Source organism: Microtus oregoni, unplaced genomic scaffold (genome assembly GCF_018167655.1).
Source record: "Microtus oregoni isolate MIOR12 unplaced genomic scaffold, Mior012 000038F_ref0000394, whole genome shotgun sequence".
Taxonomy (NCBI): domain Eukaryota; kingdom Metazoa; phylum Chordata; class Mammalia; order Rodentia; family Cricetidae; genus Microtus; species Microtus oregoni.
In genome coordinates this window covers 8,495,928-8,523,500 of record NW_024543097.1, presented here as the reverse complement: position 1 = coordinate 8,523,500, position 27,573 = coordinate 8,495,928, and the positions used below count along the sequence as shown (strand labels likewise).

At 43.9% G+C, this 27,573-nt stretch overlaps 1 protein-coding gene across 7 annotated transcripts in view; it reads left to right on the top strand.

The window, feature by feature from the left end:
* Positions 1–27,573, top strand: part of Fn1 (fibronectin 1) — a 65,435-nt gene that overhangs the window by 21,014 nt on the left and 16,848 nt on the right. For 3 of the 7 annotated variants that reach the window (XM_041631712.1, XM_041631716.1, XM_041631713.1), the window contains exons 14-32: positions 1,035–1,218; positions 1,414–1,590; positions 2,375–2,503; positions 2,754–2,843; positions 3,705–3,899; positions 4,688–4,960; positions 6,001–6,267; positions 11,267–11,361; positions 12,526–12,694; positions 13,430–13,516; positions 15,286–15,477; positions 18,138–18,320; positions 20,203–20,292; positions 21,795–22,064; positions 23,119–23,235; positions 23,941–24,105; positions 24,929–25,084; positions 25,901–26,014; positions 26,838–27,107. In XM_041631712.1, coding sequence (XP_041487646.1) covers positions 1,035–1,218; positions 1,414–1,590; positions 2,375–2,503; positions 2,754–2,843; positions 3,705–3,899; positions 4,688–4,960; positions 6,001–6,267; positions 11,267–11,361; positions 12,526–12,694; positions 13,430–13,516; positions 15,286–15,477; positions 18,138–18,320; positions 20,203–20,292; positions 21,795–22,064; positions 23,119–23,235; positions 23,941–24,105; positions 24,929–25,084; positions 25,901–26,014; positions 26,838–27,107 — 3,223 coding nt within the window. Of the gene's footprint in view, positions 1–1,034; positions 1,219–1,413; positions 1,591–2,374; positions 2,504–2,753; positions 2,844–3,704; positions 3,900–4,687; positions 4,961–6,000; positions 6,268–11,266; positions 11,362–12,525; positions 12,695–13,429; positions 13,517–15,285; positions 15,478–16,755; positions 17,029–18,137; positions 18,321–20,202; positions 20,293–21,794; positions 22,065–23,118; positions 23,236–23,940; positions 24,106–24,928; positions 25,085–25,900; positions 26,015–26,837; positions 27,108–27,573 lie in introns of all 7 variants that reach the window. The other 4 variants (XM_041631714.1, XM_041631717.1, XM_041631715.1 and 1 more) reach the window with 2 other exon arrangements.

Sequence of the window (27,573 nt, the reverse complement as noted above, 5' to 3'; positions counted from 1 at the left end):
TTTTGTTTTTGTTTTTTTGCCAATTTTTAAAGTAACATAATGGCTAATTTCAATTTATTTCAACATTTGAGCAAAACCTTAAATTTATAGAGTACTTGGATCACTTTCATTTATCTTCAAAATAAAAACTGGCACTAGAACATTTGAAGCATGTACAAACTTGATTGGATAACTTTTTTTTTTTTTAAATCTCTGGGCATTAAACATGTATTTGATACTTAAACCGCTTTAGAATATTTACACTTAAAAGGACTTCTTGTTTGAAGTCTGGGTGTTTCTTTTCCAAACCATCTATTGCAATGAGTTTTGCAGTCCATGACATATTAATGAAGTTGGACAGGATATAAGAATGTAAACCGGAGGGAAAAGATTAAATAAACTGAATTATATTCTTCTGCAGTCTTTCCCAAAGCTGGCTAACCGCTCTTGATAGGTTGTTCATTTCCAAAGATGAGTCACACAACCAGACAAGTTGAATCTTGTTTGTGATGGCCCCAGGATCTGAGTCAAGCCCATATTATGCTTTCCAGTGTCTCTATAAGGCAAGGAACTTGAACTGTATCCTGCCAAGTTGAAAGATAGAGTGTGTGGCCTTTTCTCACTTCAGAGAGAAATGGGTCTCTCGGTTTACTGGAAAAGTTGAAAGAGGCTGAATTAAGGATGCTGGTATTAAATTATTCAATAATTGGCCGTAGGGAGGTGTTCAGCACCTCAACTGTGTAACTATGAAAAACACGCTTTAACTATTTCTCCGCCTGTAAAGGGGGAGCAGTGGTGTGTTCACTTCTGGCAGGGAGATGGAGATTAGCTTGAGAAGCAAGCACAGCACCCTGGGCACATGGTAAACGACTTGGCCGAGTAATGAATTAACATCAACAAACTCGGTAGAGGCCCCTCTGAATCAAGTTTCCCACCATTGTCTTCCAAAACGGAGCTGTGAGAATCCTTTGTTCTTCTTTGAAGATGACTGAGTACCAGCCAGAAATGTCGGTCCCCATCAACACTTACGCCATATGTTCTTTTTACACTGTCAGAAAACCTCTACGGGCCGCTGGAAAGAAGCCACCATTCCAGGCCACCTCAATTCCTATACCATCAAAGGCCTGACCCCGGGTGTGGTATATGAGGGTCAGCTCATCAGCTTCCAGCAGTATGGACACAGAGAGGTGACGCGTTTTGACTTCACCACCAGCGCAAGCGCCAGCACACCTGTGACCAGTACGTAGCCGCCATCTTTGGGGCTGTGCCATTCTTGGGGCCGTGCCTGCATGGCTCAGGCATAGGCTCCGTGCAGGAGGTTCTCTCCTCAGCTGCTTTCTTTCGTAAACGGCACCTGTATTTTCTTCTCAACAGCTTCCGTGCACACAAGAGCATTCTAGATAACCAAACCGGTTTTCATTCCCCTTCCTCTAGGCAACACAGTGACGGGAGAGACTACGCCCTTTTCTCCCGTTGTGGCCACTTCTGAGTCTGTAACCGAAATCACAGCCAGCAGCTTTGTGGTCTCGTGGGTCTCAGCTTCTGACACTGTGTCCGGATTCCGGGTGGAGTATGAGCTGAGCGAGGAGGGCGATGAACCACAGTACCTTGGTGAGTAGGATGTGTGGCTGGTTCAGTGCGGGTTCATAGATGCTTGCTTGGGAGAATTGTGGTCACTGTAACTACTCCACAGTTCAGACTGAAGACACTCCCTTCCATTAAAGCAAGGAGAGAGCTGATCCTCTCTGACCAGGCTGGGATTCCTCACTGGACTGCATAAGGGACCAGAATGAGACATGCAGCTGACAACGTTATCTTTTATTCATGCACAGCTACCGTCTTTTATGCTTTTTAAAGAGCCTAGTGATTGGGGATCTTTTCAAATGCTAGCCTAGTGCCAATGAGATGGCTCAGTGAGCGAAGGTGCTCACTCCCAAGCCTGACAACCTGAGTTCATCCCTGGGTGGAAGGAGAGGATGGAGTCCCACAAGCTGTTTGACTGCTAGTCCTCTGACCCCACCCCCCACATGTGTGCTGTGGCATTCAAATCAGAGCCTCTCCCTCGAATAAATGCAATAACAAAAAGATACTGGGCAAACTTGTATGAATGGGACCCAGATCATAAAAATGAACATTTTTCCTCCCCCATCCCATCATCCTTCCACCCATGGCTACTATCCTGATGTCTAACGACAGCTATAGGGAAAAAAAAATCAGAGGGAGGTTATTAAAAATTATACATCTTTAGGGGGAGAGATGGAAAATGAAAGAACATTCGTTGGAAATTTCAGGCTATTCACTAGTATTCCTCCTGGTCTTTCCCCCATGAATATAGAGTTCTTAAAAGCCATAGACGGTTGGCTCCTGGCCACTAACCTCTCCCTTTCTGTTACAGATCTTCCAAGCACAGCCACTTCTGTGAACATCCCTGACCTGCTCCCAGGCAGGAAGTACATTGTCAATGTCTATCAGATATCTGAAGAGGGAGAGCAGAGCTTGATCCTGTCTACATCACAGACGACAGGTATGTGCATGTGTGTAACCATGTTCAAAGAATCTTCTGTGTGAGCTATGCTGGGGGATATGATACATATGTGTGATCCCAGACTTGGGAAGCAGAGGCTGTTCCAGGCTAGTGTACATTACCAGACACTAAAAGCAGTTTTGAACAGCTTTTACTATTATTATTATTATTGTTGTTATTATTATTATTATTATTATTACAGTAAAGCATGGGCTTGTAGCAATGCTGACAGCCTTTTTTTTTCTGTTAGCACCTGATGCTCCTCCAGACCCTACCGTGGACCAGGTTGATGATACTTCAATTGTTGTTCGCTGGAGCAGACCCCAGGCACCCATCACAGGTCATCTTTGGCTTCTGTGTTTACTTGGATATATAGATGTGGACTGAGGAAATTCTGATGTGATTGGTACCACCTTTAAAACTTCCATTTAAGTGCTTAAAAGTGTGTGTGTGTGTGTTTGTGTGTTTGTGTGTGTGTGTGTTTGTGTATGTGTGTATACACGTCAAATCTTCCAAGGCTACTTCATTATGAATTGTTTAGCTTCAAATCCATTTATCACCCCCTCAGCCCCCAACACCTCCAGCTTTGTGGCTCACTGAAGCAGCTTGCAAGGCCTGCAGAGGTAGACTGTCCCTGCAAGCCTGGGATTCAGTGCTGAAGAGGGAGCTGAGTGGCTGCTTAGCTTCATCAGTGAAGGTCGCAAAAGGTGCAGACAGAGCTCCCCGCCCACAGTTCCAGAAAGAGAAATCAGTGTACCCTCTCACCTCGCTGCTTCACTAATTGATAGGTCTCTGTCTTCGAGGATATTTGTTGTTAAAAGATCTGGATCGCTTCTCTGATCTCTGTGCTAATCAGGCATCATCATAGGAAATGATAACCCTGGAAGACCCCCAAAATAATCTTGCTGATTCTTTTTTTTTTTTTTTTTTGGTTTTTCGAGATAGGGTTTCTCTGTGGCTTTGGAGCCTGTCCTGGAACTAGCTCTATAGACCAGGCTGGTCTCGAACTCACAGAGATCCGCCTACCTCTGCCTCCCGAGTGCTGGGATTAAAGGCGTGCGCCACCATCGCCCGGCAGAATCTTGCTGATTCTTAACAGTCAAACAAATGCAGAGGGCCATTAGAAAGGAGAGATGTATTATTTGCCTAGCCTCGGCTTCACAAGACTATGTAGCTAGACACTTTTCTCCTAAACCTGCAGGGTACAGAATCGTCTATTCTCCGTCAGTCGAAGGCAGTAGCACGGAGCTCAACCTTCCTGAAACGGCCAACTCCGTCACCCTCAGTGACCTGCAGCCCGGTGTGCAGTACAACATTACCATCTATGCCGTGGAGGAGAACCAAGAGAGCACACCTGTGTTCATCCAGCAAGAGACTACTGGCACCCCACGATCTGGTAACTTCAAAATGCCACCTCCCCTGCTGTCTGACCCTGTAGGACTCCACCAGACAGCAGCTCTAACCTTCCAGAAGAAGAAAAAGCATGTATGGATCATATTCATCCTCTTAGCTTCCAGGGAGGACCAAGGTGCAAGTCACATGACTGGCAGGACCTTGAGAGCAAGCTGTTTCTGTCTCTAGCAGTTTTGACATTCCTATCACTTAAATCAGCTGTTCTCAACCTTCCTAATGCTGCAACCTAAATTTAATACAGTTCGTTGTGTTGTGGTGACCCCCAACATAAAATTATTTTTATTGCTATTTTATAACTAATTTTGGGTACTGTTATGAATCATAAATATTTCTGTTTTCTGAGTACCGCTGACCTAAATGCTGAAATGTCAGTGCTAGGAAGGAACTTATCAAAGTCAAATATTAGGTTTTCTGGTTAAAAAATGGCAACATCTCATTTTATTTTCCTAAGACACCTAAGAACTGTTTAATCTTTTCTCTTAATTACCATAACATGAGCCAGTTAAACAAATACATCACGGTTTTTCTGTAGGTATCTTAAAGTGAAAGCATTTTTATTTTTGGTATTTATTTCAACTACTTGCTTTTATGCTATAAACGTCTATAGACACGAGATAAAGATTCCAGCGTCCGTTAGACTAACCATAAATATTGATGCACAAAAAAAAAGCCTATTTTTAGTATTGGCCAAGAATGAATGGATCTAAGAAATGACGTTTAGCAACAACCTGAAGCGGGCGTTTTGAATGACACATTTCTCTTGTCTACTAGATAAAGTTCCCCCTCCCAGGGACCTGCAGTTTGTGGAAGTGACAGACGTGAAAGTCACCATCATGTGGACGCCTCCTGATAGTGTGGTTACTGGCTACCGTGTGGATGTCCTCCCTGTCAACCTGCCTGGGGAGCACGGGCAGAGGCTGCCCGTGAGCAGGAACACCTTCGCTGAGATCGTCGGGCTGACCCCCGGGGTCACGTACCAGTTCAACGTCTTTGCTGTGAACCAGGGCAGGGAGAGCAAACCTCTGACCGCACAACAGACCACCAGTAAGTCCCGTTCCCGCCAGCCTGCCTGTCTTCTTGCCCTGCCCCCGAGCTCTGCACCCCTCAGGTCTACATGATGCTCACTCTCTCTCAGTCTCTTAACGCTTAGCAGTTACCAGGCAGGGGTGTGTGGCTCAGTGGTAGAATGTGTGCCTGGCATGTGCCAGTCCCTGGAATATATCCCTAGCACCACAATGAGTTAATAAATAAGACATCTAAGCTTTTCGTGATGCCGGGCACCAAGTTACCTGTTTATTTCTTTACCAGAACTGTACAAAAGAAAATGTGACTTCTCTTGGGAATGGGAAGAAACTTGAAATCCTTTTCAGCCCCGTATCTAGGCAGTGACAGAAGTGTCTCTAAACCGCCTTTTGGGTTCCAAAGCTCATGTGACGCTCATACCATCTCTGGAACGTTCCTAAAAGATGTTTTAACTTCCCATGTGGAAACCCAGTTATCATCCTCAAAAAGAAACGTGATAATCTATGTAATTCCTTCTGGTAGTAAAAGTTCCCCACTGAGACTGGGGTCCTGTGGATCTGTTTTAATTATTGCAATCAGGTCTCTGCGAGAGAGCCTTTATTTCCCCAGAAGAGGACTAGTCAGTCAACACACGCCTTAGCATGTTGCCTGCAGTATGTACCAAGCTTTCCTTGCCCTGAGCCTGTTGAGTCACCCATCCCTTAACCTTTCTGGCCCAAAGAAAATTATGGGGTTTGCGAAGTGTTTGTTTTGTTTTTTTTAAAAAAAAAAATACTGTCACTATAGTGTCACTATAATTTCCAAGGATGGTGGGTAAATCTTGCTGGGAAAATTAGCCTTTCCAAAGACAACAGACCAGTAAAAAAGGTCAATAAATTCTCATAACTGACAGGATTTCGGCAAAATTCTACATCATCCCCCACCCAGTCCCCAGTTTCCAGGGGTGTGGCTTTGACTTTAGTTTCAACCTCGAAGAGTGAGAACTTGGAATATTTAATCAAGCATGGTAATTAGTGACCTAAACGTTTCTTGACACATTTCATCTTGGTTTTGTTTTCCAGAACTTGATGCTCCCACGAACCTCCAGTTTGTCAACGAAACTGACAGAACGGTTCTGGTGACCTGGACCCCTCCTCGGGCCCGGATAGCAGGGTACCGACTGACGGTGGGCCTGACTCGAGGAGGCCAGCCCAAGCAGTACAATGTGGGGCCTTCAGCCTCCAAGTATCCCCTGAGAAACCTACAGCCTGGGTCTGAGTACACTGTGACCCTGGTGGCTGTGAAAGGGAACCAACAGAGCCCCAAAGCCACCGGAGTCTTTACTACCTGTAAGTTGAAACTCAAATGCCTTTCTTTAGCAAAGCTACATGTTTTTACCTTTGTTGACTTTTTCCGTCCTTCCGCTTTTTAAAAGTTAATTTAAAAGCCATATTGCATCATCTATAGCAGGGCCACTGGAAGCGCGCCCTGTGGACTGGCTGCTCTGTGACTTTTTGTGACCGAGCTGCTGTAAGGTACAGAGCTTTGCTAAAGCGGCATCACAGTGCATGGCCTTTGCTCGGGCTGGTAAATGTTTCGAAGCAAGATTTTCTTGCTAAAGGAAGCAGTGTGTGAATTTGCAGGTATTTCCAAGTTCCTCCTGTGCTTCTGGGCTAATGCTGAGTCAGGAGGGCTTGGGAGATGGCTCAGTGGATAAAGAACGTGTTGCTTACATGCGAGGACCTGAGTTCAGTTCCCCAGCACAGACATAAAAGGCCAGGTTCAGTGGTGCATACTTGTAATCCTAGCACTGGGAGACAGAGGGCGGCTTACAGCCAGTGTTGTTGCTAGTTAGTAGATCTCCAAAACTACACAGCGGAGGCCAGGTGTGCTGGTGCACAACTCTCATCCCAGTACTCAGGAGGCAAAGACAGGTGGATCTCAATGAGTTCGAAGCAGCCTGGTGTACATAGCAATTTCCAGGACAGTCAGGACTACAAGGAGACTCTGTCTTTATATATAGTACAAACGAATAGAGGAAGCTCCTTGATGCCCACCTCTGACTTCCTCACAGACATCATGGACATGTAGACTGCGCACGCATACATGCACACAAAGAAGAAAATATGGACTAAATGCTAGCAGACAGAATATAATAAATATTTAATAGAATTAGTATCATCCCATTGTTCTGGACATCAAATGAAAGTCATTTATGTAAACAGAAAAACACCCATGGTTTGAGCAGACACCCGCAAACAGTGCAAGGCTAAACAAATGATTTCTTTGAGAGCCTAGGCTGCCACAGGCTACAGTACTTCACAGAGCTGGGGCCTGGCTCCCCCTCCTCTTCCCTAAACTGTAAATTTCACAGGGAGGAAAAAATACAGGAGTTTTTGGCCATGGCTATTCCTTTTACTCAACATTTTAGAAGAAATTTCTTTAATCTCTTATTTGGCTGCATCCTATTAAAGCCTAAATTCACAAGCTGTTTCTCTACTAAGTACACTCCATTTCCATGACAAAGAGTTAAGAGACCTTCCTGCTGAACACTTATCTATTGTTTTCTACTCGACGTTTGAATTACAGAGGCACCTAACCTAGCCTGCTTTTGGCCCTTAGTGGTGCATTTCCCCCAGTTCTCAGTTTCTCAGGAACTTCCAAGTCTTCTTGGACTAATTTTGAAATAGGGATCCTCAAAAGCATTAAAGCGTAATCAAGGGGGCTGGAAAGACGGCTCAGCGGTTAAGAGCACTGACTCTTTTTTTTTTTTTTTAAATATTTTATTTATTATTCATTATGTATACAATAGTCTATCTGTGTGTATGCCGAAGGCCAGAAGAGGGCACCAGACCCCATTACAAATGGTTGTGAGCCACCATGTGGTTGCTGGGAAATGAACTCAGGACCTTTGGAAGAGCAGGCAATGCTCTTAACCACTGCGCCATCTCTCCAGCCCAAGAGCACTGACTCTTAACCTCTTCCAGAGAACCTGGGTTCAATTCCCACATGGCAGTTTATAGCTATCTGGGACTCCAGTTCCAGGGGACCTGACACCCTCACACAGACATACACATAGGCAGACCACCAGTGCACATAAAATAAACATAAAATTTTGGGGAAAAATGTAATCTAAGCCAAGTGTGGTGGCAGATGCCTTTAACCACAGCACTCAGTAGTAGGTAGCTGCAGGCTTATCTCTGTGAGTTCAAGACCAGCCTGGGCTACACTAGGGAGATCCTGAACAGTCAGGGCTATTTAGAGAGAGCCTGTCTTAAACAAAACAACAAGGAAAAAAAAAACAACAACAACAAAGCAAAAGACAAACAAAAAAACCAAACAAATTTAAAAATAAATAAAAATAATAATCTAGAAAAAACTTAGTTTGTAAATTACTCTGCAGTTTCCCTGAGAAGATCCGCTGTTCACTGTCCCGCACAGGAATCTGGTTTACCAACTTACTTGCATGCCTACTTGGTGGTGTGAGTCTGAACAGTGAAGGGTCTTCCCTACAAATTTGTTAATCAGAAGCTAATGAAGTCTGCTTTTCGTGTACAAGAGAATTCACTTGAAATTTCGCTATTTTATGCTGCCTGGTTTTGAGGTCGTCTGAGATCCACTCTCAGGAAGTTAATGTCTGTTTTTCCTCAAATACCCATTTTTTTCTAATAGATGTCCTTCAAGTGAATCAGGTCGGAGGTGTCAGTGCACACTGCCTGCTAATAGACGGCTTCTGGGTGTGATAGTAAAATTCATATTAGCTGCAGATTAACTAACATACTTCATTGTACATAGCGTCCTTTCCCAAAACTTTGGGGTAGATGGGTGACTGAAGGATAAACGGTGCAAAGGCTCAAACTTAAACCAACCAGCGTAAGGCAGGGGTTACTTGCACAAGTCCATTCAGATCTCAGCTATAACAGCAGCAGGGCCTGTGAGCTTCATTTTCAGGAGCTTTAGTAAATCTGACCTTGGAAACAACTTTCCTGAGTTTTATATCTCATGTTACACTCTTAAGAGCAATCATGGGAAAAGCTGGGAGAATAAGCTGCTTCTGGGAGGAATCATCCAGCCTTCTGTATCGAGGGCATATTTTTATTTCTCAACAGCTAGATTGGTCCTCACCTAACAATCCCTGTCAGAACCCATAATTCGTACTTACAGGAGCATCCTTTGTTTGACATCAGTTTGTGGGTTTGTGGTTCTGGGATCTTCCTGTAGTGGCCTGTCTGGGCAAGGGAGTATTGTCTCAGATGGGGCAAAATTTAGCTGCCTGGGTCTAGGAATAGAAAATGCCTAGTCCAGGTGAAAGGAGTTGACTGTTCTGAATTGATTTTGTTTGTTTGGTTTGTTTTGTTTTTGTTTTTAGAGACAGGGTTTCTCTGATAGTCCTGGCTGTTCTGGAACTTACTTTGTTGATCAGGCTGGCCACAAACTCAGAGTTCTGTCTGCCTTTGCTACCCAAGTGCTGGGGAAGGACAATCCATTTTGATTATTTCTTGGGGGCAGTTAAAAATGGTCGCCCAGGACTGGCTCAGGTCTTTTCAAAAAGTTGGCAGCAGGCAAGCAATATATGATTTCAGGTCACCAATCCGAGTTACCTCAAGTGCCATCAAGATAGCGTACTTATGAAGCAGCTGCTATCACAGTAGGTAGTGAGGGCTGTACTCGGTTCAGCAACGACAGCAGTCTCTCCATACGTATTTGATTCTTACTTCCACATCACATTTTAAAATAAAAGTTAAAAATGAGACCATAAATCCAAACTGAGAAGATAAACATGGAAGAATTGTAATATTGGATCTGAATTCTCATGTCATACCAAAAAAAAAAAATAGCAAGCTGAGCAGAGTGAAAGATGACAGTATTTTCATCCTTGTCTGGGACTGGAGTAGAATGGAGTTGGAAGGGTACTTGCCTTCCTGGGTTTGATCTCCAGCACTTACACCGTGTTTGGGTGTATACCTAGATTACAGGGAAGTGGGGGGTGGAGTTAGGCTAGCCTGAGCTACATGAAACCCTGACTAAACAAAGAACAGAAAGAAACAAGCAAGAAATTAATCCTCGTTTGTATGACTGGAGGGTAATTAACCATTCATAATTTATGTAAATGCATTCTGTGCGGTTTATTACAGGAGTAAGAGTAAACGGGCCTATCAAAACACTTAGCAAACAACTTTGAATTAAATAACTCAGATATCTTGGTTTCTGGGGCCTTGCTACTCTACATTTATAATCAAACCTGCAAGGTGCTTGGAAACATTTATCTTAATTCTGCATACATACTTCTCTTTTAAATTTATATTTTTTAAAATATCCGGGCATTGGTGGCGCACGCCTTTAATCCCAGCACTCAAGGAGGCAGATGCAGGTGGATCTCTGTGAGTTCAAGGCCAGTCTGGTCTACAGAGGGCATTCCAGGACAGCCAGAACTATACAGAGAAACTCTTTCTCAAAAACAAAAAATAAAATAAAATAAAAAATTGTGTATACGTGTGGGGGAAGGGTAGGTATGTGCATGAGGAGTGTGGGTGCTCAGAGAATCCAGAAGAGGGTGTTGGGTGTCTGACCCATGGCTCGATTTCCAGTTGGCTGTGAGCTACCCATTGTGGGTGCTGGAAACTGAACATAGGTCCTCTGCAAAAGCAGTATTTATCTTAATGGCTGAATCTTATCTCTGGTCCACGTATTTTTTTAAAATTAGAATATTCACTAAAATTTTTTTTTTAAAAAAAATGATGTTAGAATATCTAGCATGCATACTTTTGTTGCTTTAGGTACCAAAAGTCTGTAGTATTAGTATTCTGATGGTCCATCACATGCTTGAGGGGTGGATCTTTAGAACTTGTAGCGTGTCTTAATAGTGTCAGACTCTCCAATTGCATCTAAAGGTAATTTTCCACTCTTGTGGAATGATTCAGCACGAAGCTGCACCTGTGGTTTTCTTGTTCATGAAGGCAAAGGGAGAAAGCGGGCTGCTACTAATGCGTGCTGAGCAGGTGTGTGATTTTAAGGGGAAATGGAATGGGACCAACTGCCAGGTCACCCTAGCACCTTGTTTTACTCACGTGTGAGTGACAGGTCCTTGCCCAAAATCCAAGCCCCAGCCCAATATCGGGCCTGCAGAATCACCACCCCATTGTCAGCAGGCCCTGCGTGACTTGATCTTGCACGTTACTGGTTCTAAAGCAGTGATATTCAGCATCTCAGCTGATGAAGGATCTCGGGCTACGTTCTCTGTCCATTTGCTGGTTACACCACAGTTCTAGTTAAAATGCTTGGTAATCTGCAGTCGCGGCCGACCCCTGTGAGCCTGAGGTTTTGAACCTCGTGCTGGTTCCTTTGCAGTGCAACCGTCGCGCTCCATTCCACCTTACCACACCGAGGTGACGGAGACCACCATCGTGATCACCTGGACCCCCGTTCCCAGGATTGGCTTCAAGGTGAGTTGCAGGTGTATCATGACTCCAGCCCTGAAGGGCCTTCCCATTTCTGCCACGTCTCAGAGACTTGGGCTTTGTTAAGCTCTGTCTATGCTCCTGCTCCAGGGCCTTGGGAGAGCCAGGCCTTGCCACAGTGGGGCTTTTTTTTTTTTTTTCTGTTTTCAGAGGAAGAAAGTCTTTAGCATGGAATTATAGTGCCTGTTGTTTTGTATTGTTTTCTGTCCTTTCCCCCAGGGAACTCCATTTTCAAAATAAAAATCTAGGAAAACTTCATTTGATGTGTTGCTCTAAATGGGTGTCAAGAAGCTTACGAAAGTCAATTTGGGGAGACCAGTTAAACTCAGAGTCACTTCAAAACCACATTTTTATCCAATCAGTTTCCTCTCAACTTGTTCAAAGCCCTGTGGGTGAATTTCTTAATAGGAGTTAAAATTGAGGTCTTCGTTTTAGATATCCGGAGTCATGTTCTTTAAAGTAGTGATAGCGGAAAAGGGATGAATACAAATGAATGTGTTTTAAAGAATCCCATCCTTTGGCATTCAAAGGACCGGGGAAAAAATGTTTATTATGCCCTAAAATCAAAGCCTGATAGTTTAAAAGAGAGAGAAAAAAAAAGAGATCGAAGGTCACTTGGTTATTTAGTATGCAAATAGCTGTATCGATGACTGTGCTACCCAAATAGAGGAGTTCTTTTGATGCAGACCGCCAGTGCACCTTTTAGAGTTTCCCTTAATAATGGTATTCAGAGTTTTAGAGCCCACAGAGAATATGAAGAATTTCTCTTGAATTGAATACTGTTTGATAATATTACCTGGGCTTTTGAAGTTAGGAACACCCTTCATGGGAACGTGTTTTTCATTTCCCAGTGTCAGAGTGACTGGTAACAACTGGAAAGTTAGAGCCCAGGGGGTTTCTTCCCTGTGGACTGCTGGTGTGGACCAGAAGGTTCCTCGTCAAACAGCTGTAATGACATTTCTATTATAAACAGCCCTAGTGCCAAAGGAAGACACTTTCCAGTTAATTGCACAATAACCGCAGTGAGCCCCCACCTCGTAATCCGCCCGAGGCAGATGTAAAGGAGCTCTCGCTGTGTGAGCGTACCTGCAACCTCTTGGGGCTCAGCAACATCTGTCCTTCATGTTGGTTTTGCTTCCCTCCATCCAGCTGGGTGTGCGACCAAGCCAGGGAGGCGAAGCCCCCCGAGAAGTGACTTCAGAAACTGGAAGCATCGTTGTATCTGGCTTGACTCCAGGCGTGGAATACACTTACACCATCCAAGTCCTGAGAGATGGCCAGGAGAGGGACGCACCGATCGTCAACAGAGTGGTGACCCGTAGGAAGAACTTCCCTTTTTCTCTTAACTTTTAAACTATTTAAAAGGACTGTCAAAGCCAGGTGTGGTAGTGCAGGCTTTGACCCTGATATGCAGGAGGTGAGACAGGAGGGTCAGATGTTCAAGGCCAGCCCCACCTACCCCAAAAGTTGGAGCCCAAAGAGCTGGTTGTCATAATACACACCTCGAACACCAGCGATTTGGGAGGCAGAAAGGGGCAAGTATTTGAGAGTTTGAAGCTAGCCTGGTCTATAGTGAATTCTAGGCCAACCAGGGCTGCACAGTGAGGGCCTGTCTCAAAACAAAGAAAAGAAATTCCTCTAATTCTTCTAATACTAGTGTGGCAGCTTGCTTATCTGAACAGAGCAAGGGGAAGAGCCCATCCCCCTATTTAAATCATCAGAGTCTTTAGAATTTGATGTAAATGGCTCAGCTGGTGTCCTGTAGTCCAAGACATTGAAGTATTCCTTCCATGTCAAAAGTCTTCCGAACAGCAAGATAAAGCAATATCAGTAATGGTATAATAGCATTAGTGTTAAAATCAGTCTTCTATCAGAGGGTCACTGTAGACTGTGTTTTTATAATATACTTTATGTATGTTTACTGATTCTAGAGGGAAGGGATAAAAGGGAGGGAGGAAAAAGAGAGAAGGATCGAGAGAGGCAGTAAAGGAAGCATTTCAGAAGCCAAATGTTTTGTGTTCGCTTTAACTGTTAAATGTTCTTCTCTGTGTAGCGATGTCTCCACCGACGAACTTGCATCTGGAGACAAACCCTGACACTGGAGTGCTAACGGTCTCCTGGGAGAGGAGCACCACCCCAGGTGAGTGTCACGTGTGCCTGAGGACACATGTACACAGCCGTCCAAGACAGTCTCCACTCAGAGAGGAAGATGAAGCAGCCACACAACTCTCCATGAGCGCTACAGCAGTGTGGGAGCGTTCATAAAACCCACAGGGTGCTCACGACATGTAAACCCGTGCCCGTGTTTTCCTAAGTCACAGGAGCGAGAACAGTCAAGTGCTAGGCTGGGGGAAAGACAAACTTTCTCCTGCTGAAAATCATGAGGACTGGATGGAACCAGGGTTTTATTCAGTACATTAAAAGTGCCCAAACAGGCTGGAGAGATGGCTCAGTGGTTGAGAGCACTGGCTGCTCTTCCAGAGGCCCCGGGCTCAGTTCCCAGCACCCACATGACTGCTTTCCATCTTGTTGGAGATGGGGGGCAGGGGGTGCTGATCGTTTCTGGGGATTTGCCTATTTCCACTCTCCAGCTCTCTATAGCAGCAATGGAACTACAGACACATGCTATGGTGTCTGGCTTTGTGTGGATTCTGGGTATACGAACTCAAGTTCTCATGATTGCATGGCAAACAACCTTACCCATCGAGCCAAATTTTTGGTCTGTCATTTGTTGAAATCATTTCTTGCACAGTTCTTACCCTTGTTTGGGTTTATGTGTCAGGCTATCTAGAAATGTGTGTCTTTTACAATCACACCAACTAAAACTAGCTTAAAATGCTCCTTTCAATCTCCCCTTTGGAATAGACTGATTTTCACAGGAAGTTTCCTTTGCTGTGGCAATGTATCATATAATGTAACAGCTACACTGTTTCCACGTATGTTACTGCGGGTTGGAAACAAGCTCCTTGCTTGCTGGCCGCTGGATCATGAATCTCTGGTCTCAGTGGCCTGCCCATTCACATGGTCAGTAGCAAAGGAAGTGACCTCCACCTTACTGCTTTCCCATCCCATTGGGCTGCTTAGCACATAGCACTTTAATGTTCACCTTTCCCCCGTTGACAGAATATGCCTTCCTTCCCTTGTCCTTCCTGAGTCAACGTCATAATGTTTGGTCCCAGCCTGAACCTTCAGAACTCAGGCCACCGCTAAATTTATTGGTGACTTCTTCCCTTCAACACTTTCTTTGCCACATTATAATAATTCAAAATCTTAATTCTTTTATATGATTAATATTTCTTCTCAAGGATGAGCATCTGTACTTCTGCTTTCATTCCCCCAAGTCTGTAGGTCCAAACCTTTATATTCTTAGAATGTTCTTAGGTGGAAATCCATCTCATAGTAGTCAGAAAAAGTAGAGTATTCCTCACCTTTCCTCCAGGTCCCCCATTAAGGAAAAGTAGAACGGAGTGTGGAAGGAGGCTGGAATTTGAAGACAGGAAAGTCGTGGGCCATCACGTCTCTATCTGAGATTGCCTTGTCTTTGTTAAAGATCCCATCGTGTTATTTTGTAATAACACATTTGTACATATGTAGAGTACTGTTAGGTCACCCAGTGGATACAATGTGGAATGATCAAATTTAGCATTTCCTTCTCAGACAGTCATTTCTATGTGTTGGAGACCCTCAGACTCACCTAGTTATTTTTAAATACATCACAAGTTGCTATGGACTAGTCTTCACTTTGCAGAGTGGGTAAACGTTAAAACTAATTCCTCCTTCCTGACTATTGGTACAAGCTATTGTCCCGTCTCTTTGTCCCACCTCCGTGGGTTCATCACTGGTGTATAGTGTAATATACCCTGGGTCATAAATGTACGAAACTTAGAAGTATGGCAACTTCCTCTCCAGATATCACTGGCTACAGAATAACCACAACCCCCACGAAAGGGCAGCTGGGAAGCTCTCTGGAAGAAGTGGTTCGCGCCGACCAGAACTCCTGCACTTTTGAAAACCTGAATCCTGGCATGGAGTACAATGTCAGTGTTTACACTGTCAAAGATGACAAGGAAAGTGCCCCTATCTCTGATACCATCATCCCAGGTAACAGGAAAATAAGCTGTTATCCTCAGAGTGGCAGTGGCAGTAGCAGTGGGTATTAGCATCTTAATCCCAGATAGCTGAGTGTGTCAGATAGAGTTGAGATCTCATGCCAACCTCCCAGTGGGCTCTCCAGAACCATGAAGCCAACACAGCTGTTTGGACGAAGGCTTTGCTGTTGCCTCTGCTTCACTATCTGTGCTTCCCTGGGATGCTGTCTGTTGCCATGGGTTTGGAACGAGTGCAGCCACGGCATTAACTCTGTACTGTTTGCTCACGTGAGAAGACTACTAAACAGTGTCGTGTGTCTGTACCCAGTGCCGACAGGCTAAAAGTAATGTGGTAAATGCATCCCACCGGGACATTCGTGCCTGATTTTACAATCCGTATCCACCTCCAACAGTTACTAGAAAACAGTTTTCATCTCCATATGTGAGCACAGAAGTACACGTGGTTGACAGTCCAATTCTTCACCTTGCGGCATCAAATCCTTTTGCAAATTGGAAGTGGGGTGAAAAACAGAAAGGAAGAAGCAAAGGCCACTCCTACAGGGCCTTCTTTCTTCTGAACTGAAGAACACTATCCCAAATGACTATCTAGGGATAGGTTCATTGTTTGCCCCAAGTCTTTGGTAGATTGAAAGCGCTGGGCAGATTCTGTTCCCCTCTGCATGATTTTGATATGCATTTATGAATACTAATTAAGTTAGGTAAATTACGACGTTGGCAGAGGCTTGGGCTCCAGGTTGGCTGGCCTGGGCTGACCGTGCTTTTAGTGGTACATTCTCAACCTAATGTCACCATGGTATGGAAAACAAATCAATTAACCAGCCATTTAAAAAAAAAAAAAAAAAAAAAAAAAACCTTTGTAAGATTTCATTTTCTTACCAAAGGTTTTGGGTTCTTTTCCCTCAACATTGCTGGTATCTCTTGCAGATATTACGTCTAAGTTCTGAGAATGGTTCTGATATTGTGAATGTGTTTATGATCTTTTTTTTAGAACTTCAGTTAAAACGGTACCATTCAGGGGCATTTTCTAAATGCAAGAAAGTCCCTGAAAGAATCAGTGACCTGCTTTACTCTCCCAGGGAAGCAAGTTATTCATGATGCTTGGGAAGTCTTTTCAAAGAATCCGGGACACGTTGCATATTACCATCATTGCTTTACCATTCTGTCAGTTTTACTACTGGTCACCTGATGTACACTGCTTTATTTTATTTATTTATTTATTTTTTTGCCTCTACTTTCCCTTTTGCCTCCTCTTCGCTTTGTAACTCAATAGAGGTGCCCCAGCTCACTGACCTAAGCTTTGTTGATATAACCGATTCAACCATCGGCCTGAGGTGGACCCCGCTAAACTCTTCCACCATTATTGGGTACCGCATCACAGTAGTTGCGACAGGAGAAGGGATCCCTATTTTTGAAGATTTTGTGGACTCCTCAGTAGGATACTACACAGTGACAGGGCTGGAACCCGGCATTGACTATGACATCAGCGTTATCACTCTCATTAATGGCGGAGAGAGTGCCCCTACTACACTGACACAACAAACGGGTGAATCTTGACGTCTTCTATGTTTGAGACGCGGATGGTGTTGCATGCTGCTCAGCCACTCTGGTTAAATCTGGATGCTTCCAAGGAGAAAGCCGGGTTGGCCACGGAGATGAAGATGGGGCACCTCCAGAGAGATAAGGAACACAGTAAACCAATCAAATGAGAACAAATCCAAGTAGCCTCGTGCAGTCTCATCCGAACCACAAAGAGATAAGAAGCTAGAAAAATCTAGAGACAAAGTAGATAAAATTTGCTGGCCTTGAGCTGTTTCTTTCTAAAGTATGAATACCAAGCTATATGGTGAGCACCGTTTAATACTAAGACACACCTCTAAAATGAAGCACTCACTGTGTGTCTCCTTTTACTTTTTGATAAGCTCCCACGTTCCTTTAGCCATAAAACACCCATCCAGAACGAGGGTGGAATGGAAGGGAGGTTTTAGAGGTAGAAAGATGTAAGCCAGACGGCCTTCTAGATTGTGCTGTTATGCAAGGTAAGGAAACTCCTCTTTAACCACAGTCCGGAGACCAGCATGCAACATCGCAAAGGTTCTCTGCCCTGCATGGTAAGAAACATGCTGAGAACCCCTGTGCATGAGCCCCTCACTTGTAAGTAGAGTTCACTGAGTGCAATTATGGTGATGCAGTAGTTTGTAGATACCTCACTCTGGGGAGACTGAGGACCCCTTATCTTTTTTGTCTGTGTGCATGTGTTTCTTTGGAAAGTACTGCTATGTCTGTCTGCTGTGTGGCGACTTAAGCCCCTTCAGCCTGGGTGGGATAGAAATCTTTCGTGGTTTTATTGCACTTAGAAAAAAAGAAACCAAAAAAAAAAAAACCTATTTGAAAATAGGTGAAAATTATCAATATTCTTTAAAATGCATTGATGATGACAGAAAGGTTAAAGGGGCCTAACATTATTCTGTATAGCATTTTATTTTTTAACAGTAGTGTATCATGATTTAGATTAGATTAGATTAGACTATATGCATGATTATGAATGTTTTCTATTGTGCATGAAATACTGGTTTTTACCTTTTCAGATGTTTCTTTCCTTAGCTTTAATTATAAAACTACATTAACTTAATCTTCCTTCTTATTTGAAATCAGCTGTCCCTCCTCCCACTGATCTGCGATTCACCAATATTGGTCCAGACAATATTCGCGTCTCTTGGGCCCCACCTCCGTCCATCCAGCTATCCAGCTTCTTGGTGCGTTACTCACCTGTGAAAAATGAGGAGGACGTGGCGGAGGTGTCCGTTGCCTCTTCAAGCAATATGGTGGTTCTAACAAGTAAGCCCTCAAGTGTACACATGTGGTAGATACCTACGGAGCAGAACGGATGGGTTCTGGTGCCCATGGAGGAGCAGCTAAGAGGAGCGCATAGCTGAGCGGCACACTAGTCAGGCTTAACGGGCAACTCTGTAAATTGGGAGAGGTACAGTGTTTCCACTGGTGTGGCAAACATTTGATCTCTGTAAGTCATCGTAGAAAACGCCATCGGTGAAGTCCCAAGGCTTCAGACAGTCTGCACAGTCTTCCACATAAGTGCACAAGAAGAAGTGAATAGCAGATGAATTCTGTAATTAAGGAAAGAATAGGAAAGATGGCATCCACACATCTATTTTGTTGTCCTTTTTTGTGTGATAGCATCAGCGGGAGAGACTAGAAACAATGACTGGCTACTTGGGCCGGGGAGGGAGTCAGATCAAGGTTTTGTGTGGAACGAGGCAGGAGTTTAGTTCATAAGTCAGAAAACTTCTGTTCGCAGAATTTCCCAGAAGATTGAGAGCTTACAAAACAACTGACATTAAATAGGCATTGTTTTTATTGTTGTTGTTGATTTTTGTTTTTAAATGTGCATTGATGTTTTGCCATGGGAAGTTTCAGGCGCCCTGAAACTGCAATTTCAGACAGTTGTGAACTGCGGTATGGGTGCTGGTAGTTAAACCTACGTCCTCTGGAAGAGTAGTCGGTGCTCTTAACCACTGAACCATCTCTCCAGCCCCTTAAATAGACAGTTTATAGAAATTGTCTCTTCCCAGTTCCTACCCTTTAAGAAGAGATATTTTGTATTAAAGAAAGGAAGCGGTTGCAGCATGGGGCTGTGCTCCAAATACACATGTTGTGGTAAGAATATGTAAGGTTCCATGTGAGAGGAAAGGAGTTACAGTCAAGTCTGTCCCTTAATAGTGACCAGAAAACAGCCTATCTTATTCATCTGTGTCTCAGAAAATGAAATACAAAAAGGCAGCCAGGCATGACCGACCTTGCTTTTTCATTGAGGACCAGAACATCCAGTCACTTGCTTGACTGTGGCCACGGGGCCATTTCAGTCACTAGGGATCACATCACCCAGGGTACTGGACCCTGAATCACATGTTGGCTCCAGTTTAGCTAAACCCTGTCACGTGTTAACTGTGTATCTTAAGAGTCTCAATGCTACATGACCTTAAAATAACTCTCTCCCTCTTAGAGAAGTCATTATTATCCCAGTTTAATCATTGAGCAGCTTGGAGCAGTATAGTGAGCCCAGAGGTCTAGACATGTTCATTATCTTGAACACATCAATGGTCCCCACAAGGACATGTGCCATTTTGTCCACACTGTACATTTAAATATATACTTAATATTTAATATACACCATATAGCATGGAAGTTGCAAACAGCCTTTATAGGGTTGCTGTGATGGGTCTCAAAACTTCTGTCAGGGGGCTGGAGAGATGGCTCAGTGGTTAAGAGCACTGCTTGCTCTTCCAAAGGTCCTGAGTTCAATTCCCAGCAACCACATGGTGGCTCATAACCATCTGTCATGAGATCTGGTGCCCTCTTCTGGCCTGCAGGCAGAGCACTGAGAACACTGTATACATAATAAATAAAAAAACTTAAAAAAAAAAAAAACTTCTGTCAGTTGCTTGCAAACGGATGGAAGAGGAATCAGTGCGCCATAGCTACACTTGACTGAATCGCGTTCATACAGGCAGCACTGAGGGCATTAAAGAGGCACAGGAAAAGGTGACCCTTAACCACAGGTGTCTCTAGGCATGGATGCTCACTTCGCTACAAGTAGGCTATGGGACTGAATGCTTGGCTAGTTCATCAGATGGAGTAGTCCAGGGAGGGCTGTGCTTTCTCATGCCTTCAAGTTTAAAGCAAGCCCTACTTGCCTCTTTAGATCTCCTGCCTGGGACGGAATACTTAGTCAGTGTCTCCAGCGTCTACGAAAAACATGAGAGCACCCCTCTTCGAGGAAGACAGAAAACAGGTGAGCCTTGCTGGCAACGTGCTTCTCAGGTAGCTCTCGCCTACCAACTTTGAAGAGGAAATAATACGATGAGTCTAAAGACATGTCTTCACCTTTTATAGTATTGCACATTACTTAAAATCTTCTTTTTTTTGAGTTCAGGTAATGGGTTTCACTGCATTATTTTCACATGGTTTGTGGGTCTTCCTCTTCCAACCCTCCCCCGGTTCCCATGCTGCTCCTCCTGGTCCCCGTCCTCCCTGTAATACTGTTCCACCCCTTTCTGCTCTCATGGCACCTTGTCACCTGTATTTTGTGACCCTCCTCATCCTTTTCCTATTAAGGCAGCCTTTTCTCTTCTCACAACTCCCTTTTCTGGTTTCATGACCTATGGTCCGAACATAGCAAGTTCCGAACAAAGTACAGTTTTTTATTACAATTAGCTGCCAAACAGGAGCTAAGATATCACAATTTGATTTGAGTATATTTTTGATAGAATTAGTGAATGTTATAACAGAAATTAGCTAGCAATCCCAGAGAGCTCAAATTATTCTGGATGAGATGGACACTACGTGGTTAATTTTTAAAAAACATCTACTATACTTTTGTGCTACAGCCAGGGTACAGCCTAGCATGCATGAGGATCCGAGTTCAATCCTCAGTACTTCAATGAAAGAGCAGCAAAAAGTACTAAATCCTCACTTAAAAGGGATATGTGCATAGTAACTTGTCTGTGGTGGCGTCTTTAAGGTTTAGAAGGGCTTGTGTTTAGCATCATCACTACTCTGTTGACCTACCAGTCCCATATACAGCTCAGAGAACAACTTTGAGACCCAAATACAAGAATGCTCTTCTCGAAAAGATGCGCTGACACACATGTTTGAATACTGGCCTAGTTGGGGTTACTATTGCTGTGATGAGACAGAATATCAAAAGCAGTTTGGGGAAGAAAGAGTATTTGGTTTACACTTCCATCACTGAAAGAAGGCAGGAAAGGAACTTAAGCAGTTTTGGAACTTGGAGGCAGGAGCTGATGCAGAGGCCATGGAGGGGTGCTGCGTACTGGCTTGCTCCCTCTGGCTTGCTCAGCCTGCTTTCTCAGAGAACCCAGGACCACCAGCCCAGGGATGGCACCACCCACAACAGGGTGGGCCCTCCGGCCCTTCCCTGTCAGTCACTAATAAAAGCCCTGCAGATTTGCTTACACTCTGATCTTACAGAGGCATTTTGTGAACTGAGTTTCCTTCCTCTCAAAAGACTAGCTTATGTCAAGTCAATATATTATCAAGCGCAATGCCAAGCCCTTGAAAATATCAGTATTAAGTATTATGTAGAAATCTACTATAATTGTGCATATTGTTCAATTACTTTGAAAGAGGAAACAGATGAATGACTATGCAAACTGATTATGGTCAACTTTTGGTACCATGTAACCGGGTAGGTTGCTTTTCCCAGCATCTTCTTCTGTGTCTAAGCTGGTGGTTGTTGTCTTTTGTTCTTCTCCTTGGATGGGAAAAAAACAGGTCTTGATTCTCCAACTGGTTTTGATACTTCTGATATCACCGCCAACTCGTTCACTGTGCACTGGGTGGCCCCTCGAGCACCTATCACTGGCTACATAATTCGCTATCATGCCGAGCATGCTGTTGGAAGACCCAAGCAAGAACGAATGCCTCCCTCTCGGAATTCTTTCACCATCACCGACCTCAAACCTGGTACTGAGTATGTTGTCAGCATTATCGCTGTTAATGGCAGAGAGGAGAGCTCCCCGCTGATTGGCCAGCAATCGACAGGTAATTTTGCTTTTTTAATCTGCGAAGAAATTCCTTGTATGGTTTTATATAGTCTGGAAGTCGGCCTCGACACAGAAAGGGCAGTGACGGGCCAGGCATTGTGATGCATGCTTTTGATCCCAGCACTTGGGAGGCAGAAGTAGGTGATCTCTGAGTTGGAGGTCAACTTGGTCTGTAGAGTAAGTTCTAGACCAGCCAGAGCTATAAAATGAGAGAGATTCCAACTCAGTAAAAAAGGGGAGGGGAGGCAGTGCCAGAATGCATTTAAAAAGGTAATATTTTTTTTTTAACTCTGAGAAACTTTCAGCTGATTCAGTTATCTATGTTTTTGTGCTTTTGCTGGTCAGGTTTTATGGGTTTCCTGGTTTCATAGCCTAGACTGACCCAGAACTGACTTCCGCAGCCCATAAGTTCTCCTTCAAAATCATATTATTATGGTCCCAAAGTTACTGTAACCTGGTTTACACTTGGGCTTGCTAGTACAGATTTGCAACCCTAGGTACTCAGGAGAAGGAGGCAGGAGGATGGACAGGTCAAGGTCATTCTGCACTGCTGTGAGCTCAGTTGGCCTGTGCAATCCAGTGAGACCTTGTCTCAGAATTGACGCAGTGTGTCGCAGAGGACTTTGTCCACACGCGGCAAGCCCTACCCTAGGGGACTAGATGTCTGTAGTATAGAGAGATTTCAGTGACCGTGGTTGGGAGGTCTGTTACACGGTCATCTGTGTCTTGGCTGTGAACAGGCGTGCGTGCGTGTGAGCACCACTTCCAGGCAGCACGTAGTTAAGGGTGCGTGGGCAAGCACCGCTGCAGTTTTTATAACTTGTCTGTGATTTAAATTATTTTCCAAAGAAAATGTTGAGGGGGAAAAGAATTCACTATTCTAATCTCCTTAATCTCTGCCCTTGACTTCCTTGTATTTTTTTTTTTAATTCTGCTAATTTAGTGCGGATATTTTTGTATGAAGGAAATGTAACAATTTTCAATGAAAAGAACAAAGAGTGATTCTGAACTTTGGAAGTTCTGAATGTGAAGTTTTCCTATGACTTTTCTAGTTTCTGACATCCCGAGGGACCTGGAAGTCATTGCCTCCACCCCGACCAGTCTGCTGATCAGCTGGGAACCGCCTGCCGTCTCTGTGCGCTACTACAGGATCACCTACGGAGAGACAGGTGCGCTCATGTTGTGCCCTCTCACCCTGACGGGATTATATTTTCTTCTCTGGTCTCAAAAGTTACCAAATATTCTGTTAATGCTTTTGAAAAGAGTGCAGTTCATTCAATTTAAGGTAGAGTGAGCTATGTTCTTGCCCCCTTTTTCTATGTAAAAGATCAATTAAAAATATAATTACATCATTTCCTCCTTCCCTTTCATCTCCCAAGCCCTCCCATGCCCCTCTCCTACCACTCCCTATCAGTTTCTGGGCCTCTTTTTCTTATTGTTTTATACACACACACACACACACACACACACACACACTGCCCATGCAATCCCATAAAAATGTAGAAGTACACCCTACCAAGTCTTCATAGTGTTGCTTATATATACATGATTTCAGGACAGACTAATTGCTATTGTACAACTAACTAGGGAGCTCATTCCTGGGAATTTTTTCACCTTTTGCCTGTTAATCTACAACTCAGTGACATTTTAACCCAGAGATGTCAAGATGACATTAGCTTGAGCGTTCTCCCGATTTTTATATACTTCTCGGGGCTTACTGTATGCATAGGTACACTTAACTGCTCAGGCTGTAGAAGACAACACTCCTTGGCAGGCAAGTTGCAAGCAGAAGTGATTTACATACTGCCTTAAGTGTGCCGATATTTGGAGTGACTCCTGGGTCCTTAAGGTTTCCACTAACCCCTTTCATACAGGTGGGAACAGTCCTGTCCAGGAGTTCACGGTGCCTGGGAGCAAATCTACAGCTACCATCAACAACATCAAACCCGGAGCAGATTATACCATCACCCTGTACGCTATCACTGGCCGTGGGGACAGTCCAGCCAGCAGTCTGCCTGTTTCCATCAACTATCAAACAGGTACAAACTTCTCATCTGGGGTGACACAGGGTTATTTACGAAGACGGTTACCACAGTATTCTCCCGAGGCATTTGCTTCACTGTGAAATTAATCGATTTTCATTTAGTTCTGAGTGGTGCTGGGAATCAAACCCAGCTTCTCATATATGTTAAACAAGTGCTTTCACTGAACTACACATTCAACCCTTATTTATTTATTTATTTATTTATTTGGTTTTTCTAGACAAGGTTTCTCTGTGGCTTTGGAGCCTGTCCTGAAACTAGCTCTGTAGACCAGGCTGGTCTCGAACTCACAGAGATCCGCCTGCCTCTGCCTCCCGAGTGCTGGGATTACAGGCATGCGCCACCATCGCCCAGCCCTAATTTATTTTCTTAATATGGCAAAAGTCTGTGGCTAACAACACCTACAAGTGACAGAATTTTGAGTCAAAGGTACAAAGAAGACCCCAAGAGCAGACACTTTTTGTCTTGGGTTTTTAACTGCTACACCCCATGTGTCTGCCATAGACATAAGAAATAAAGAGTATTCATAAATACCTGTAGAAAAATAACTCAATGAGTGGATTGGGTAGAGGACACAGCCCCACCTGAGATGTAGTGTTTTGTCTGCAGAATGAAACAATCATGTTAAAAGTAGTTGTAATATTCTCTGGATTCGTGCATTTCCTTTTTCAACCTAACCCTTTATTCTTGTCAAAAGAAATATCTGCAATTCATTAATAGAAGCAAAGCTCACGCGCATGTCCATTAGCACTAAAGACAAGGGCTTGCTCAGTCCTGCTCCCAAACACTGGGACCTCACTGCTTTCTTTTTTGCTTACAGAAATTGACAAGCCATCCCAGATGCAGGTGACCGATGTTCAGGACAACAGCATTAGTGTCAGATGGCTGCCTTCAAGCTCTCCTGTGACCGGTTACAGAGTGACCACCGCTCCCAAAAATGTCCCAGGACCAACGCAGTCTAAAACTGTTGGTCCAGGTAAAAACACCCGGTGTGTCCCATCCAGCGAGATTAACTGAGAAAGAGCGCAGGTTTCACTTCACGTGTCCTCTATGGAATGTGGTGTGGTGTCCCCATCCATAGACAATATTGTCAGCTCACTTCACAGGGCGTGTTTTAGTGTCTATGAATTTCTGTTTTTTTTTTTGTACAGTTTTGTATAGTAGTGTGGACACTCCTTAAATCTTTAGTCACCAGGAAGAGAAGGATGGACTACATTGTAGATCCTTCTAGACCTGATGTTTTTCCTATATAAAATGGCTCTAAGATTATGATCTCAAGGCAATTTCTTAAGGTCAATTTAATTTCTTTCTTTTTTTTCTTTTTTCTTCAAGAGTAGCCTCGTTAATTTGGGGGCGTCATGGTTAGTTTTAAAGCTTATTTTTGACTATGATTTTACTGCAGTATGCTAAAGCTCTTTTTTTCTTTGAGACAAGGTCTCATGAAATCTATACTGGCCTTGAATGCACTATGTAGCCACGGTTGAGCTTCAATTTCTGATCCTCTTGTCTACACCTTCTAAGTGCTAGCTAGTACTATAGGCATCCAGTTTCCTGTGGTGCTGGGTATCACAGCCTGGGTTTGATAGCACTCTTGATTAACTTGTCTCCCCAGCCCCAGTATGTTCAACTTTTGTTTCCAATAGACAGGTTTCCGCAAGAGGAAATAGGCTCTGACTTTCCCAAGAGGAATAGGTGTTTCACGATTATTGGGCACATCTGCTTTTCAGTACGCTCTCTTGGGAGTGGCTTGGGTGGCTTTATAGACCTGCAATTGCCTCTCCTTCCTTTGCAGATGAAACAGAAATGACTATTGAAGGCTTGCAACCCACAGTGGAATATGTGGTTAGTGTCTATGCTCAGAATCAGAACGGAGAAAGCCAGCCCCTGGTTCAAACTGCAGTAACCAGTACGTAACCAATACTTCGTTTCTACTTCCAAAGTCATTTTGTTTTAGGGTGTCTGGATGCCCCCTACATGTCTTTTGCCATTCATTATATACAGGGAAAGGAGGCATGTTGGTTGGTTCGTATCTTAAGATGAGCCCTTGGCAAACATTTTTTCCTTCTTGCCACACAGTGAGCTTGCAGGGAAAACTAGTATAGTGTTGCCGTCCACAGCTTCTGTGCTTTGAATCGCCTTTGCTCAAATAGCCTCAGCAAAGCCTCATTGGCCTTCAGCGAATCCACGAAATATTTCTCTAGGACCTACTTTTTCTATGACTGGGTGGTAAAGTTGACCAAAGTACCCCATGAAGCCGCTATGTTTGGAGGACTGTGGCTGGGCCATCATTTTACTCTAAATACTTAATAGAGATGGGGAAAAAGAAGAGTTAGACAAAGATTATAGCAGTCCGAATGGACATTGAAAATCAACTTTACCATTTCCAAGATACAGAAAATCCAGGTCAGTGAGACTAATTTCACGTTGCAAAATCAAATCTTGATGGAATATCTTGAAATAAATGAAAATTTCCTTTGTGGGGACTTCTGCGGGTGTCTACACACCTCACGCACACCTGTGTTTTAATAAATAATGTGACACTCAGTATCTAAACCCCCGCAAAGGCTCTTCAGCAAATGTCAAGTAACTTGCTATTTTAATGGTGTGATAATTGGAGTTTAATTCATCCAGATAATGGTATCTGCAGAACTGCTTTGCACGGTATAAAAGTATGCTTGTTTCGCAACTCGGCTTTTCACATAACCTCTCACCATTAATTTGCCTAACAGACATTGATCGCCCTAAAGGACTGGCATTCACTGATGTGGATGTCGATTCCATCAAAATTGCTTGGGAAAGCCCACAGGGGCAGGTTTCCAGGTACAGGGTGACCTACTCAAGCCCTGAGGATGGAATCCATGAGCTTTCCCCTGCACCTGATGGTGAAGAAGACACTGCAGAGCTACAAGGCCTCAGGCCGGGTTCTGAGTACACAGTCAGTGTGGTTGCCTTGCACGATGATATGGAGAGCCAGCCCCTGATTGGAATCCAGTCCACAGGTATATCGTTAACTGCACCGCCTGGGTGCTTACGGGAGCAGCGGCTTTATGCCTTGCTGACATTGCACTTTACTGGGCTATTGATTCCCATGTCAGGGAGAGTAGAAAGATGCCCTCAGATGCTTCGGAAAGGCCCTCTTTACTGAGGAGTGCTAACGCACAATAAACGTTAGGTGATCTTTAGTTAACTACATCTAGTAAAAAGACATTTGAAGTAGCTTAGATATATATACAAATATATTAAATATATATATATATTTGAAGACCATAAAGCAAGATGTTTGGAGATGCTGCTAAGCTGTGGATTATTTCCTAAGTGATACACCTCTGTAGCCGCCCCCCCCCCCCAACTTCACACATGAAGGAAAGAAGTCTAGAATCATAGAGCTTACTCTGAGAAATGGCCCTAAACTGGGGACTTCCTTGCAGCGTGATCTAAGAGCACATGGGCCAGAGAGCCTGTGCC